Source organism: Medicago sativa, chromosome 2 (assembly GCF_051527215.1).
Source record: "Medicago sativa cultivar Bolivia chromosome 2, Bolivia_mono, whole genome shotgun sequence".
NCBI lineage: Eukaryota > Viridiplantae > Streptophyta > Magnoliopsida > Fabales > Fabaceae > Medicago > Medicago sativa.
Genome location: NC_140750.1, coordinates 18,024,520 through 18,040,677, shown reverse-complemented (window position 1 = coordinate 18,040,677; position 16,158 = coordinate 18,024,520). Strand labels below are relative to the sequence as shown.

The following is a 16,158-nucleotide window of genomic DNA, read 5'->3' as shown; positions in this document are numbered from 1 at the left end:
AATGTGATTCAAATTCAATTCTGTATAGTAAGACTTCTAGAGTATGAGTATGTAACAATTAGATCTAATATAATGTTATATGCAAAAAAAAAATCCTTTTCTTCCAAATTTCTGTTATCTTTTTAAGTTATATTTTTCAGGGGGAAATGTTTAAATATACTTAACAAATTAAGAATTTTTAAAATATCAGTATTCAAGTGAGCTGGTGAAGATGTGATGCCAAAAGCACAGTATCTCAATGGAATTAAATTAATTTTTTAGTGTTGAAACTTGAAATCTAGTAGAGAGCATACAGATGCAGATCTTGTAATCGTGCAATTCATAGGTCAATTGGATTGGATCATGATATTGAATGTGCATATCATACTTTGATTTGGCTAGTAAGCATATGCTTGATTTTTGCACTTCATCCATAACAGCTGAATACCTTGTAATAAAACATGTATGTAATTGTGTGATTCATCTATGAAACTTGAAGAAGATTAAAGAAACACGCTGTAACTTTCTTAATAATACCTCTCGTTGTATTGCGTAAAAATCAGTGAGAAACTTAGAATTTTATAACAATGGCTAAGACTAGATAAAGAAGGAGAATCTAACTGAAAAACCCTAATGAGACTAACAGAATACAAATTTGTTACTACTTACAATCACCTAACAAAATAGAACCAACTACCAAGAGGGAAATACATAATTGAATATGTGTCGGCTCTTAGCGCATTAGCGCTAAAATTATTTCGGCAAAAGTAACTGCCACGAATGTGGCTTGTCACTCAAGGGAAAATTATTTGGTTTATTTTCTCTATAAATAGCAATTCTCGTCAGAGAAAAAGGTCGGATACTACTCCTAAACTGTAAACAGATTCAAGCTTTCCAAAACTTATGTATGTCTTTCTTTTCTTCAAGTGTCCGCAAATGTCAATCTTTCAATTTCCTTACTTTCAGTCGACACATCAATTTCTGCTTTTCTTCTTTCACTTTTACTTGCAGTTTAATTTCAACTTTGTTTTACTTTTGCTAAATTTCAACTTTGTTTTACTTTTGCATTTTTACTTCAAGTTATTTACATTTAGGTATTTTAATTTAAGAAGCAAGTTTAGTTTCAAATCTTTTTAAATCAAACGTCTTTTTACTTCAATTCATTTACCTTCGGTCAATTAACTTCTACTTTTTAACTAATTTCAACCTTAAAAACTAAAACCAGTTTTAGAGATATTTTCTAAAACCGCCATTCCACACATAAGATTGCAGTATTGTTTTTTGTTTGGACTCCACAGTCACACTAATTAAACATTCCTTAGGGGTGTTTATTTCATGGATTGCAAATTTATTCCTAGGAATGTGACATTGGGAATCTTTGGTTCCCATGTTTGTTTCAAGTTATCATAAATTATGCCTAGGTATATTTTATTCCTAGGAATAAAATTTACACATGACTTTTCCATTTGTTATTCTCATGTTAAAGTAGGGGAATCTTTTATTCTCATGGGAATAAGAGGTAACCACCCATATTACCAAAAAAAAAAAAAAAGGTAACCACCCATAACTCCTCACTATCACACCATTTTAACTCTTTTATTTTTTATTTTAAATTATAAATTAAATATATTTAAAAACATTCTTGGGAAACTAAAATAATTAACAAACACTTTAATAGGATTAAGATTCCTAAAAATAATGTCCCAGGGAATGTTATTTCCGGATTGTAAATTTAATCCTTGAAACAAACATTAGGATTTGGCCAATTTACCTATTAACCCAAAAACACCGTTAACACCCTCATATACATTCTTTTTTTTTTTTTCAAGTTTCCATGAGACCACATTAGAATCATCTAATTCCGCTATAAGATTCAGAAAAAGCATGTCTTTTGCAAATTTCAACCCCTTCCGCATAGCAAAAGCTTCTGCTACCTCTGAATCTAGGACTTGACAGCAACTAGCAGCAACGACAACACCTTCATAATCTCTCACAACAACACCAATACCCCATTTAGCCTGCATCAACATTTAGCTTATAGTAACCACTATCAGGAGGTGTCCAGTGAACATCATATATGGGCAAGTTTGGACCTCCACTTAACTTTTCCAACAACATCATACTAGCACTATTAAAATTAGCAATAGATCTTTGTGTCTTTTGTACAGTGGTACCCACATCAAATTCAGTCCCCTAAAAACATATTTTATTTCTAGTGCACCATATTTCATAACAAAATGTCAATACATTAACTACTCTAGAAAAGGTACGTATCTAGAAGCATGTAAATTAAACACTACACCTAAAAAGGAAGCAAACAATTAAACTACAAACTCAAAAATTAAATTAAAAATTAAACAAACCACCATTTTACTCCTTAAAAGTATAATTTAACGTCTCATTAGTGTCCATCACTCGGATAAAGAAAAAGAAAAAAACTTATCAAACTTTCACTCTCCATTTCCTTAGTCATTTTAGTCTTCACTTTAACATTCATATTTATCGTCAGACATCGAAATAACTAATCAAATAAAAAGTAAAACATTACACTCTTCACTTACTTAACCATTTTAGTTTCTTAATTTTTTGTTCAACACATTTTTTTTAGTTTCGGAGTTAACTTCCATATTTAACGTCAGACATTAAAGTGATTAACAAAGTAGAGTAAAAGATTTAATCGAGATTTTATGTGAGTGAGAAATCGGTACAAACGTGTCTAGAGAGAAGCCCAAATCCATTTCACAATGAAAGCCCACAAAAATTTCACCACCACTATCACAAATCAAAACACTCGAATTTCCCATTTCTCTTTCTCTTCAAAACCAGTACTACACAAATTCATCATCTTCAAGATCTAGATCCAAATCCATCAATGGCGACACCAGATCACCTCTTCAACCTCCGCAACAACTTCTACCTCGGTGCATACCAAGCTGCAATCAACAGCAGCGAAGTCTCCAACCTCTCTCCCGACGACATAATCGAACGCGACACTCTCGTTTATCGTTGCTACATCGCTCTTGGTCAGTTACAGTTCGTCATCTCCGAAATCAACGATTCTGCTCCTACGTCTCTTCAAGCCGTTAAATTGCTCGCTCTCTATTTCTCATCACCCGATTCAAAGGTTACAATTTCATCAATTTCTCAATTTCTCTTCAATTTGTTCAATTTCTCGTCAATTTATCGTTATTGTTATTGTAGGAATCTGCGATCGCGAGTATTAAAGAATGGCTTGCAGATCCTGCAATTGGGAACAATGCTACGTTGAGGCTTGTTGCTGGGATTATCTTTTTGCATGAACAGGATTTCAATGAGGCGTTGAAGTATACTAATGCTGGTGGAACCATGGAACTGTAAGAAAAAAAATGCATTTTTTATACACTGACTGTGTAAAATAACATTACGCTGTAATCCAATAAGAAACCATCAATCTGATATGTCATATCAATATCATACAACTAATTTTAAAAATATCTCTGTGATTTGGTGGAATACTAGATGATCATTGGATGTTAGTGTAAAACTGTTTTTTTACGGTGTCGGTGGATCTTATGTTTTCTCTTGATATATTATTTCAATTTTGATAATGATGATGAGAAGAGGATGTGAGGGTTTGGAAGTGATTGGATGTTGGTTTTGTGTTTTTTAGGACTGCGTTGAATGTGCAAATCTTTATTAAGATGCATAGGTCTGATTATGCTGAGAGACAGCTTAGGATTATGCAGCAGATTGATGAAGATCATACTCTTACTCAGCTTGCAAATGCTTGGCTTGATTTGGCTGTGGTAATTTTTAACATAAGTATTATTATTTGCCTTATTATTGAAAATGTTGATGAAAGGGCATGAATGTAAGACTTGATACTGACATATAGACACTGATAATAATTTTAAAAATTGGAAGTGATTGAATGGATCAGCATGTTGGACACTAATATGTGTCGCGACTCGGAACATGCTTTTAATTCAAGTGTCGGTGCTATGTAGATTATTATTAGGGCCCTGATAACAAGTTTTCTAATGACACATGTTAAGAAATCAATTATGATCTTGAAAAGAACGTTTTTTTAACTTTTAAATGTAGGGCACGTGTTAAAAAATTCAATATAGACATAGGGTTTGTTTGGATTGGCTTATTTTTTAGCTAATGAAAAATAGATTATGCAAGTAAATAAGTTTTTATGGCAATTCATAGGTTTTAACTAATGAAAATTGTATCTTCATAATCTGTTTTTCATTAACTACCTTGACAGGCTTATGAATAATACATAAAAGGTTACTTATTTGCGTAAGCTGTTTTGCATAAGCTAAAAACTAAGCCAATCCAAACAGAACCATGATCATCTAAAAAGTTTAAAAAGTTTAAAAATTGTTTTTTCAATGCAAAATTTCTATTTTTGGTTCCTTAACATACGTTAGCTAGACCCTTTAATAAATTCAATACATCAGTTTGAAGACAATATTTCTATTTTTTTATTCCTTGACATGTACCTAGGCACTTGTTTTTTATTCCTTGACATGTACCTAGGCACTTGTTAGCATTTGCCTTATTATTATTACTTGATGAAACAAAAAGTGTCTTTTTTTATAGAAAAAGAAAAAATTATTACTTGATGAAACAAAAAGTGTCTTTTTTTATATAAAAAGAAAAAAAGGTTTGAAAATAGATGTTTTGGTTGGTTGAGTTTGGAATGTGATGTGTTTTATTGGTGTTGGATTAGGGAGGGGCGAAGATCCAAGAGGCGCATTTGATCTTCCAAGATTTGTCTGAGAGATATCAGTCTACTAGTTTGCTCTTGAATGGCAAGGCTGTTTGCTGCATGCAAATGGGTAACTTTGATGAAGCTGAGACTCTTTTGGTGGAAGCACTCAACAAGGCACGTTTGTTTTGCATTGCATTGCTTATTCGTTTCAGTTTCATTTGACTAAACTTTTGATATTACATCCTGTTATCTCATTTAGATGAGTGTTTGTGGTTGTCCAAAACTTTTAATGTTTGATAATGCCTTTCCAATTTTCAGTTGTTTGATATTCTTTCAAATGAAGATTGAAATTCTGTTGGCTCTTTAGTATAAATCTTTAGGCTTTGCTAAAGTAGAGTTTGATAGGGTAATTATTGGTTTTGTTGGAAATGGTTTTTGTGCTTAAGAAACTCGTTGTGATTTGTGCAGGATGCTAGGGATCCAGAAACACTGGCAAATCTTGTTGTATGCTGTCTTCATCTTGGCAAACCATCTTCTAAATCATTCAGGTAAGCTCTGGACATCTTTATTGTTTGCAACCCCCTCTTTTTTTATCTTGTGATTTTTTTAGTTGTTTTTTATTGAAAATATATATCTTAGCATAGATGTAGTTTCCTGTATTGGCCGGTGGAATCTTTTTGTTACTTGTAATAATTTTACTAAATTCTGAATCAACTCTATAATTTTAATACCTGTGGGTCATATTTGTATATGGAATTTGTCTCCCCAAATGGAAAACAATAGCAGTTGTTAATGAAATTAATTAAACAATAGCTCTTTCAATTAAAAACTTTGGAATATAGGGCTAGATTTTATATGAATGCATATCATTAAAATCTTTTGGGTTTAGAATGGTATGATCTGTTTCCACACCCTCTTCTAGAGTTGGGTCCTTCAAGTAGGTCACAAAACTATTAAACCTAAAATGTTTCATGGATCACTTATGTTGGAAACCAAATTGCATTGCGGTTCTGAGTTTGTCTTGTTTCCCAGACATGATTCATTTGTGTGTCAAATCTCACTTAAACTGTTTCATTACTGAACTATTTACATTCTAAATATGTCATTCAATAATCAGTAGTAAATAGTGTTACTAATCACTAATAGTGATTAATAACATAACATCATTTGTAAGAATAACGGTACATAACTCAGGCCCTGCTTCTAATATTTCCTAGTAGTAAGTATCTACAGAATCAAATACCATTGTACAATTCCAATAGTGAAACTGTAAAATGACAAGTCCAAAACTCTATTATCATATATATCTAATATAGAAAATAGTCTAATATAGAAAATAGAAAATGTGTTATACATTTTATTAAGATATATGTTTAGCCACTTTGGTTCTGTTTAATGATTTATTTGCTCTTCAAATATGAACCAGACTGTGCTGGAAAGGAACAATTTTGAATACCCTTAGCAATCAAAAATACTTGATGCTTAGAGAAACTGACATACTTATATTTTGTTGTCCTCTTTAATTTACGCTGTAAATAGTTTGCATCAGTAAAATCTATGAAATGAATGCATCTTGAGTTTGATAGCTAATCACATATCTTCTATGTGGAGCCTTTCTTCCGTGTCTTATTGGTTGAATCTTGGATATCTGATTATGTATTTCTTGGTTCAATATTATGCAATGTTACACCACATGTTATTTGTGTGTGAACATTTTGCAGTTTACTCTCATTTTAAGTGTCAAACATATGTAGTATTGAATCTTTTTTAAATATTGTTTGTGTTTCTACTAGCATTATATACAAACCAGGACTATGCTTAGTTTATGCGATTGAGAAAGAAGATTTTCCATTAGTGAGTAACTTGTAAATGTGCACTGTTTTGCAGCCAGCTGAAACTTTCACACCCAGATCATGTACTGGTCAAGAGGGTATCAGCAGCTGAAGAAAGCTTTGATAGAGCGCTACAATCTGTTTCGTGAGCTCATGGTTCGATATTATTCATGATTTGAATGGTGTGTGGTCTTCCCGTGCAATTTTTACACCTTATCATGGCTATTGTATTGGTTTCCCATAATCAATTGGGTAAATGTGTTACAGGATTCAAATTTTATGACAATATTTGTCTCAAGTCTTGATGTTGCAAAAACTATAGCTGATATTAATTTTGTTGCAAGTTTGTTTCCATTATATTTTTACTGGAAAAGCAAGAAATACCTATTATATTGTATAAAAGCAAAATTACGACTGTGTAGAGCTGCTGCCAATAATGAGCATGTGATTTTGAGCTATAAGCACGTAATTTAAAAAAAAAAATGTAGTAGTAATAAATCCATGTAAAAACATGAATATCAGCAATTGTTTTGGGTGGGAAATAAAATTATTTTTTTTTTTAGGAAGAATAATTATAGAGATGACAGTCGAGGGACAATAACAATTTAAGAACGTACAGTAAAAGTACTATCAATAATCAAATCATATGAGTAAATTGTGTTTTTTTTTTAAAAAAAAAAACTCACATTCATTCACATTATTAGCAGGTCACTCGGTATTCAATCTTACCCAACCCATAGGAGGAAGCCACAATATCCTTTCTCTGAGAATCTCCTACCTCATTCACATTAACTTGGCTAGCATGCTTGTAATAATTTATCTGATCAGCAATGTACTCACAACCTGTGACAAGCAGTTGGCCAATTCTCCGGCTAAGCCCCTTTGATAACTCTCCCACACTCCCGCCGCAGATTCATGCTCACCCGATCATCCAAACTAGTATTTAAAAAAATGATGTCTAACATTACAAATAGGTTGTCTCTGGCGTGTCCTTGAAAAACTTGCAAAAAGGTTCACCAAAATGCATCATATGCTTCCTATAATTCGTCAACAGTCTCCCATGTTTAACCATCCGGATAAAGCATGCAATTTTCTCGGAACATTCAACTTCCACACCAACTTCCAATCGCCATATCCCTTTGCTGCTGAAAATCACACAGCAACTTGTAATTAAATGACACTGAGAAACTGCCATTTTTTTAACCGGGCCACATACACCAATCAGGTTCATTCTCTACCTCACAGAATCTGGTAGCCATCCACTCAACAACCCTATATTCTACATGCCTGCACTATTAACCAAGTTTGATAAAGAAGCAGTACTATGTTTTGTAGGAATACTCACCTCCAAATTGTAAATACTCTCGCCGGTAACAATCCAATTGTGATGTTGCAAACCACTAATGCTACGCCTATCTCCTACTGTCCAGTGTTCAAGTGATACAAAATTTAGCCAAATTTTGACCGAATTCTTCCACAAATGAGAATGTACAGATTTGGCTATAATATTATCTCCAGCAACATATTTTTCTCATAATTGCCTCTGAGAACATCACACCACAAATTCTTCTCTTTGTTTTTAATAGCCCATCCAATCTTTATAATACACGCTTTGTCATTCGCATCTAATCGTCACCACCTCCTAATTAATTAAATGCATGTGCTTCCCTCGGCCATCATCGCCCCACATAAAAGATATCTGCAGATGGTTAATTTCCTGAACGCAAGACGTAGGAGTCATGGTGGTCATCATTGGATATATATAGGCAATGCCTCAACCACTGCTTCTGAAAGTGTTACCCTTCCAGCAAAAGAAAATTGTCTAGCTTCCACGTGTCTAACTTCGCTTGAACTTGACGGATTATATACTGATAATCAGCTGGCCGAGGATCCCTACGAAGAAGAGGAACTCCAAAATATTTGCTCAATGTAAAAGTTACTCTAAAGCCAGATGTTTTGACTAATAAATGCCTGACGCTTCTAGGCACATTAAGCGAAAACAGAATGCCTGTTTTCTCGCTGCTAACCTTCTGCCCGGACAGCATACAAAATTGATCAAGTATTCATATTACACAGTCCATTTGCTCGTCACTAGTTGAACCAAAGAGAAGTAAATCATCTGCAAACATAAGACGAGAAACATAAGGACTCAAACGACCAGCTCTTAACATTTTCCACGGACCTTCTTCAACCGCTTGACAAATTAAGTAAGTTATCCACACACATTGCAAGAAAATACGGAGAAACTGGATCACCTTAGCGAATTCCCTTATGAGGTATGAAATATTCTGCCCAATCTCCATTCCACTTCACATTAGTATTAACACTTGTAACTGACTGCATAACAACATTAATCATTTCCACTGGAAGACCAATTTCTAGAAGAATGTTAGAAATAAAGTTTCAAGTTTTAACTTAACGTGTCATAAGCCTTTGTTAAATCCACCTTTGTTAAATTTTCATGAATACTTCTCTCCGGAACAAAGCAAGTTTGGTAAGGAAACACTATGGGCTCTGATCTCATCTGAGGGGAACAAAGCAAGTTTCTTTTTCCATAATGCTCATTTTGTGTTAGCATTAGTACTGATGTAAGAGCGAATTGGAATTTCTTAAGGTCATTTCTCCCTTTGATATCTTTCGTGTACCAAGTTTTTTTAAAAGAAACTTCCAGAATTATAGATTGGTGTATGCTTAAATGAGGTTTTTAAACTCAAATTAATTTCACTCGATTAACTCTAAAGTGAAACTGTATGAGTTATTACAACTAGACATGAAGGACTTTTCATTGAAATCAGGTATTCTCTATGTACAATTATGGAGATTAATCATTCGAGTCAGGTGGGACTGCAGGCCCCCGTCAATTCCTTTGAGTTTCGGTCTTGCGACCGTACTCCGGTCTCATGAGTTTTAATAATCTTGTATTCCTAGGCGAGATTTGATCCCAAAATCACATTAGTTAAGTTGGAAGGTATTCTTTGGGAGCGTTGCTCCCTCCTCCCCTTTCACCCAGAAAAAAAAATAAAAAAATTGAAACTTGATTCAAAATGCAAAACTATTTGTTAGCACTTAACAAATTGTTATATGTAAACATCATATAATAATTTTTTTGAGAAAGTACCAAATGATGGAAGAAAATTAATAATTGAAAGAGACACAAATTCATTTACTGGATCTCCCCTCAACAACCAAAAGAAAGAAAATTAAACATTCAAAAATTGTCGGCAATAAATTTGTGGGCTCAAGTTGTTCCAAAGAAGGAGACATTCAGTAGGTAATGTGAGTTTGAAAAAGAAAAACAAAGTAGGTGATTGAGTGAAACATCAATTATTCTTCTATAAATGAACATAAAAATCTTGATTTTTTTTTATCTTATATATGTGTCATCACACTAGTATCCTATATTTTGAATATTATTGGTGCCTTTATGTCTTTGTCACCGCTTCATAGCCTAAAATCAAGGAAAATAAGAAAACTATGATTGGCTTAAACAGTTTAGGGTGCCACCAAACAAATTGCAACCATGTACAAAGGAGGGAAATGGTTCATAATTATATTTATTTAGAATGGAGAATTCAATAAGGTAGAAAGTAAAGCTATTTAGAATGGAGAATTCAATAAGGTAGAAAGTAAAGCTATATCAGAGCCTGCACATTATATTATTGAACCATTATTATATGTTTGAATACAAATAAGTATAATGAATGAACTACCAACTCCCTAGGAACAAAACTTCACCATCCAATGTATGAGAGCAATATAATAGCAGCTGCTATGGTTGCCTTGCTGTAGCTCTAGGAACTTCCATAACCATTAGGGCGAGTTTTCTGCCATTTCCATGCAACTTGAATGCTCTTTTCAAGGTCAGTGTATTGCGCAGTCCAGTTCAGTTCGCGTCTGATCTTAGTCGGGTCGCTATACACCTCGGCGTAATCGCCGGGTCGGCGTGGGAGGAAGTCTACTTTGATGTCGACACCTGTAGCCTTTTTACAAGCACTCACAAACTCCTTAACTGACCTACCTTTTCCAGTGCCAACATTGTAGATGCCTACTTTAGCAGGTTTTGCCTTTTCAAGAGCTTTGACATGGGCATCAACAAGATCAGTAACATCAATATAATCTCGAATGCATGTTCCGTCAGGTGTGTTATAATCTGTTCCTGTAACCTGCAAGGTAGCAACAGATGCAATGAGCATAGGTTCATTTTACATCGCGGCATATTAGTCTAGAGACATACAAGAATTGAAGTAACTTGGGCAAAAATCACTTCACGTTTTCCACGAGAGCTAGTAAAAAACATATTCATGTTGCATTGACTTATTTGAGCTTATCTATTGGCACAAGCGCCTGTGAGACAAATTGAAAAAGCTTATGGAAACAGGTTATGACATGTCCATAAGCTCTCAAGGATAGCTTATAAAAACAGCTTATAGCATATATGGAAACAGGTTGACTTAATTTTATCTTTTGTTATAGAAATAGTTCATACATAAGCACTCCTATGATAAGTGCCAAGATCATGTTAGTCCATATCTTAGGCCTAAGATATGGACTTAGGGTTATACACTAAAAAGTTCTTTTGAATTTAAGTTCCAAGAAAAACAAGCATGTTACTCCAAATATCAAGTGTTTAAACTTGACACTAATCCTAGATTCTATGCAAGGAAATATCAAGATTATCATTAGTTTGGTGAGTCTGGAAAATGCATATACTAGGGCTCTCTGTCACAGTAATCTTGGAAATATATCAAATATTGTTCCAACAATTAATCTCCTAACAGGTTGGTTTTTCTGACTTATTACCTATGTAAACAATTTCATTTTAGCAAAAAGTAAAAATGAAAATATTGATATACCTTCAAGCCAGGCATAAGACCGCGAGCTGCATCAAAGCACGCACCTGAGATTCGACCATGTTCCCGAAGCTCAGGTCTTGGCGCCTCACCTAATCTCCCTTCAGGGTCTGATCCAATCACATTGAAATATCTGGATGTTTCCCAAAGAAAAGTTATCAATAATTACAACCAAAATGATTCTAAAAAATAAAGTAAAAATAACTGTTTTTTTATGTTAAAGATCTATTTGCTAAAACCACAAAGAAAAGAAAAATGAAAACAAAAATGTGTTGGACTTTTGAACCATGGCACACCTCTTGTAAGGTTCCATTATAGGTGTAAGATATATTCAGAATCATTAAACGAAGGGCACATTGAAAAAGACATGAAAGAACTACAAAAAACATGGGGAAAATTTGAAGCGCTGATGTAAAATACAAACCTTAGAATCATTACTGCCATCTTGGAATTTTTTGAAAAATCAAGGATGATGTCTTCTGCCATCTTCTTGGCTTTTCCATATGGGTTGATGGGTTTCTGAAATCCAAGTACATAATGTCAATGATTAAACACTACACACCGATGTTCATTAAAGTCGTTCCAAGATGCAACGAAAAACAAAAGAGTTATCGACTAAACACAATAACTAAACCACGATTGGATTTCGCACCTGTTCTGTTTCTTCTGTAATTGGCATCTTTTCAGGTTCCCCATATGTTGCACATGTACTTGAATAAATGAATGTCTTCACATTATATTTAGCCATAGACTCCAACACCAACAAGGTATTTGATGTAATATTGTGATAATACCTGACAAACAAGTTACAGAACATAAATAAAGTAGAACTGAAATGGATTAAATTTAATTTTGTTTAGCACACAAATTTAACCCGTTCGAATCCTGATTGGAACAATCCTTGACCAGACTTCAATTACCTCCCAACCAAACTCCAGATTACCAGGGTCCCCTTCCCTTGAGAACCGGAGGATTAAGGCCAAAAGAAATACAACTTTATCAACTGGAATTAATGTTCCCAAATGAAAGCTACGAGTACTTACTTAAGAGGGTAAAGTGTACTTTCTCCCACATATGCAACAGCTGCAAAGTGCATCACAGCATCAAATTTATTCTCTGAAAATATTTTATCGACCTAATAACCAGTCAAGAAAACAAATTTTCTGGGGCATTTCACTAACAAATACGCTTCAATCAAAGTAAAAATGTAACACCAAATTATTTTCTGTAACAAGGATACAGATTTTGCATCTCCCAAGTCAGCATGTATAAATTGAAGCCTTCCAGGCTGTGGAAATAAGCTTTGAAGAACCCTGACGGCACCCAAATTTCCACGTGACAGATTATCCTGAAATAGAGAAATTTTGATTAGCACAGACTGGTCCAATGCATTTGCATTTACCTTTATCAGAGAGAAGTTTTCAGTATTTTAAAGACATACCACTATGGTAACTCGATAAGATTCTTTCAGAAGTCGTAAGGTAGCATGTGAGCCGATATAGCCTGCACCGCCTGTCACTAAAACATGGGTGACCCCAGGTTCATGGACAGAAAACTGGACCAAAAAAGCAGGATATCAATCAATAAATTGAATAAAATGGTAAAATTGAAAATTATTCCTCTAACCATCAAGCATTAATCGGCTGATAAAAAACTTATTCACATGTCAATAGGATTTATATCTATTTCTTCCAGGTCTCACTCTGATATTTATGTATTACTAATATATCAAAACATCACAATTACTACATACTTTAGTCAATATAATCTATAGGTTATTACCGGACTAGGAGTGGTGAAAGATGGAGATCTCTTAATCACCAAAATGCATAATGCTGTTAATGCTGCAACAAGAAAAACTTTCCCGAGAAGGTTTCCCTTCCTCTTTGGATCCACATAATCCATACCTAAAATAAAGAAACATAAGTAAGAACAAAAATATCTTAAAGCTTCAATATAATTATGAGTATAAATAATTATTAATTATAACAAAACAACCAACCAACGTGAAATACGTCACAGAATTTCAACAACTAATTATTTTATGAACACCTTATGCAATATACTGGCGTAACAAGGTATCCTATACTTGAGTGCTAGAAAACACCGCATCTAAATTATCATTATGAAATCGATTAATGTTTTAAGCACATCGAGATTCATTCAATACAATCTGATAGTTAGTCAACCACCATTTGTGCTTAAATTTGGCAGAATAACTTACCGCCTAATGACGTAGATCTGGCTGCCCTCGGCTGACTTCTGGCCCTAGAAAAATTTAGCATTTGCAAAATCAACAAGGACTTATTCTCCAATATCAATGATCACATCAAGGTCCACACCTAGGAGGATCTTGAGTGATATGCTGCAGCAGAAAACAAAGCGTGTAAGTTTTCTTTCTTTTCTCTTGGATGAAAAAATTCCTAAAGCAGTTTAAAATGAAAAATCAGCAGAACAAAAAACAAACAAATGGATGAGTCAATCAAGGGTAGAATAGAACACTTTTCTTTACAAAAGTTTTATTGGTGAAGTGTGAGAAAAAGGCATGAAGTAAACAATGAAAAGTGAAAAACAAATTCCAAAAGTGAAGATATTAATGACCATAAAACCTCTGTCAACAAAACAGAACCATGCCAATTCACCAAACAAAACCACATAACATGTGAGAAAGAACATGCCATAAATGAAAGATCCAAACAAGTTCAGAAGATGAAAAACATGAAAGAGGGAAAGCTAAGATTACCCATTGCACATTTCACAAAACAAAACAGTAAACATGCAAAAATAACTTGTCTGTAATGCCTCAGAAAGAAAATCACAAAACAAGGAAAAAAACAAAACATAGTGGACCAACTTTACAATCCCTTTTAAAATTTAAAGTACAAAATCATGGAATTCATTACCTATGAGAAAACAGTTTGAAAATTTCAAATCAAACCAAACAGCTAAGACACAAAAAATCCAGAAAACAAAAACCAATTTCATGATTCAATCACTACAACAAAACTTCAACATTAACCAATTCAATTTCATAAAAAATATACACAAAAACAAAACTTTCAATTTTATCCTTCATTATTTATTTTGCAGCATCATTAGACCAATTCAAATTCATCAAAACTAACAATCAACCCACCAAAAACCAAACCACATAAATTCAACAAACAAAATCAATAACCAACCAACCCATAAACACAAAAACTCAGAAATTCAACAACCCAAAAACAAAAAACTGAATTAAACAACACCATAGTGGGATAACACACAAAAAAAAAAACACTTTTTTACAAAACAAAACCATAGTGGAATAACACAGAAAAAAAAAACACTTTTTTACAAAAAAAAAAAAAATAATCACTTTTCAGAGTAGCCCACAAGATTAAACGATCCTGTAATGAGAAAACGAGTAGAACTTTACCGTTTCAAAGCAAAAAAGGAACGATTTTATTGAAAGAATAGTGAAAGGGAATAAAGGGGGTGAAGAAGTGGAATAGAGGGGGTGTGAGTTGAAATTAGGAGAGAATGGAAAATGGTGTGAGAATGAGAAGAGAGAAGAGGGAAAAAGAGAAGAAGGGTTCTAATAGAAAGCGTTACAGGTTGCTAAAGGGAACAACATCGTAGACTATACTTTTTTTATTTTTTATTATTTTTCTTCTTGTATGCTTCTCTTTTTTAATCTTTCTACTATTTTTTAATAATACCACTATTTTTTAATAATACAAAATATTTTAGACTTTTTTCCCCAAAAAATTTCAGTTGGTAGAGACAATCCATAAAATATGCAAAGGTTCGAACCCCGGCCACCACCAAAGAAAAACTTAAAAAGTTGTAACAAACTTTTTTTTTAAGGAAAAATTGTAACAAACTTAAAAAGCACGTTTATCTTTTTCAATCACAGCAGTAATTTAATAAATATAATATGAATATTTATCTTTTTTAATAGCATCAACAATATAACATTAATATAGGAAAATTTGTTTAAGAGATAATATGTTTTTAGGGAATATAACATTGATAATATTGTTCCTCCTATTTCTTATTTTAATGAGATTTAATTTTTTTAATTAAAATATAAATTAATATTATTAAATGATAAAATAGCAGATAAAATAATTTAAATGAAGGGAAAATATATGTAATAAAAAAAGTCAGCTCAAACTCATGTATTTTAAGTCTACATTCTTTATATATAATATATAATAGTTTTCTTGGGGTCCCCATGAGCATAGCTCAGTTGGCAAGGACATGCATTGTTATATGCAGCGTTTGAACCCGGACACCTCACTTATTCATTTTGAAAAAGGTGAATTCTAGTCACTAGGCTGGCTGACAAAAAAAAAATAGTTTTCCTGGGGTCCTCTTCTTATGTTTCTGTTTTTATGCTCAGTTGATAAAAATATTAAAATTGTTAAATTGAACATTGTGATTGAAATTCAAATGTCGGCTTCTCTATTTATGTTTGTGGATTTTTAATTATTATTGTCATTTCGTCTATTTAGAAAAAAAAATATTCAGGGTTCTATAAATTTTAACTTAACTTATAAAAAATATCAAAATTGCTAGATTGACATTGTGATTGAAGTTCGAACTCTAACTCATTCACTCATGTTGTAGGAGTTTTTAGATGATTATTGTCATTTCGTTTATTTACAAATAATTATTGTCTAGGGTCGAGTATACTTGAATGGTTAAATCTCATAATTTGTCGAACCACGTTTTTGAGAGAGAAAAAAAATTTATTTATTGGGTAAAAAAAATTATATTTATTATTTGACTCGAATATACTTCATCTTCA

General features: G+C 33.0%; 2 protein-coding genes and 1 long non-coding RNA gene across 4 annotated transcripts; 2 read left to right on the top strand and 1 right to left on the bottom strand.

Annotated features, from left to right (window-relative positions):
- The first annotated feature begins 2,753 nt into the window (after positions 1-2,753).
- On the top strand, positions 2,754-6,921 carry LOC146945139 (coatomer subunit epsilon-1-like). The gene is made up of 6 exons (XM_085743504.1): positions 2,754-3,103; positions 3,181-3,332; positions 3,629-3,764; positions 4,700-4,855; positions 5,150-5,229; positions 6,569-6,921. The coding sequence occupies exons 1-6, from the start codon at positions 2,852-2,854 to the stop codon at positions 6,660-6,662; spliced, it is 870 nt and encodes a 289-aa protein (XP_085599630.1). The 5' UTR covers positions 2,754-2,851; the 3' UTR covers positions 6,663-6,921.
- A 3,047-nt stretch (positions 6,922-9,968) lies between these two features.
- On the top strand, positions 9,969-10,535 carry LOC146945138 (uncharacterized). The gene is made up of 2 exons (XR_015026256.1): positions 9,969-10,093; positions 10,133-10,535. It is a non-coding gene; the product is annotated as an uncharacterized LOC146945138 (long non-coding RNA).
- On the bottom strand, positions 10,134-14,905 carry LOC146945137 (UDP-arabinose 4-epimerase 1-like). Of its 2 annotated transcripts, none has more exons than XM_085743503.1 (10): positions 14,722-14,905; positions 13,588-13,728; positions 13,146-13,270; positions 12,805-12,918; positions 12,604-12,711; positions 12,407-12,498; positions 12,016-12,157; positions 11,788-11,882; positions 11,367-11,496; positions 10,134-10,676 (listed from the first exon to the last, which is right to left on the bottom strand). In XM_085743503.1, exons 2-10 carry the CDS (start codon positions 13,646-13,648, stop codon positions 10,305-10,307), a joined length of 1,239 nt encoding a protein of 412 aa, XP_085599629.1. In that variant the 5' UTR covers positions 13,649-13,728; positions 14,722-14,905; the 3' UTR covers positions 10,134-10,304. The 2 variants fall into 2 exon arrangements, with proteins under 2 accessions (XP_085599629.1, XP_085599628.1); XM_085743502.1 differs by having other exon boundaries at positions 14,782-14,905.
- Between the last annotated feature and the right edge of the window lie 1,253 nt (positions 14,906-16,158).

Bases quoted from the DNA above. Each gene is read 5' to 3' on its own strand.
- LOC146945139 (XM_085743504.1), top strand. From the start codon at position 2,852: ATGGCGACACCAGATCACCTCTTCAACCTCCGCAACAACTTCTACCTC. The intron at 3,104-3,180 runs GTTACAATTTCA...TTGTTATTGTAG, and splicing joins TCTCATCACCCGATTCAAAG to GAATCTGCGATCGCGAGTAT. The intron at 4,856-5,149 runs GCACGTTTGTTT...TGATTTGTGCAG, and splicing joins TGGTGGAAGCACTCAACAAG to GATGCTAGGGATCCAGAAAC.
- LOC146945137 (XM_085743503.1), bottom strand. From the start codon at position 13,648: ATGCTAAATTTTTCTAGGGCCAGAAGTCAGCCGAGGGCAGCCAGATCT. The intron at 12,919-13,145 runs GTAATAACCTAT...TTTTTGGTCCAG, and splicing joins CTTTCACCACTCCTAGTCCG to TTTTCTGTCCATGAACCTGG. The intron at 12,712-12,804 runs GTATGTCTTTAA...TCTCTATTTCAG, and splicing joins CTTATCGAGTTACCATAGTG to GATAATCTGTCACGTGGAAA.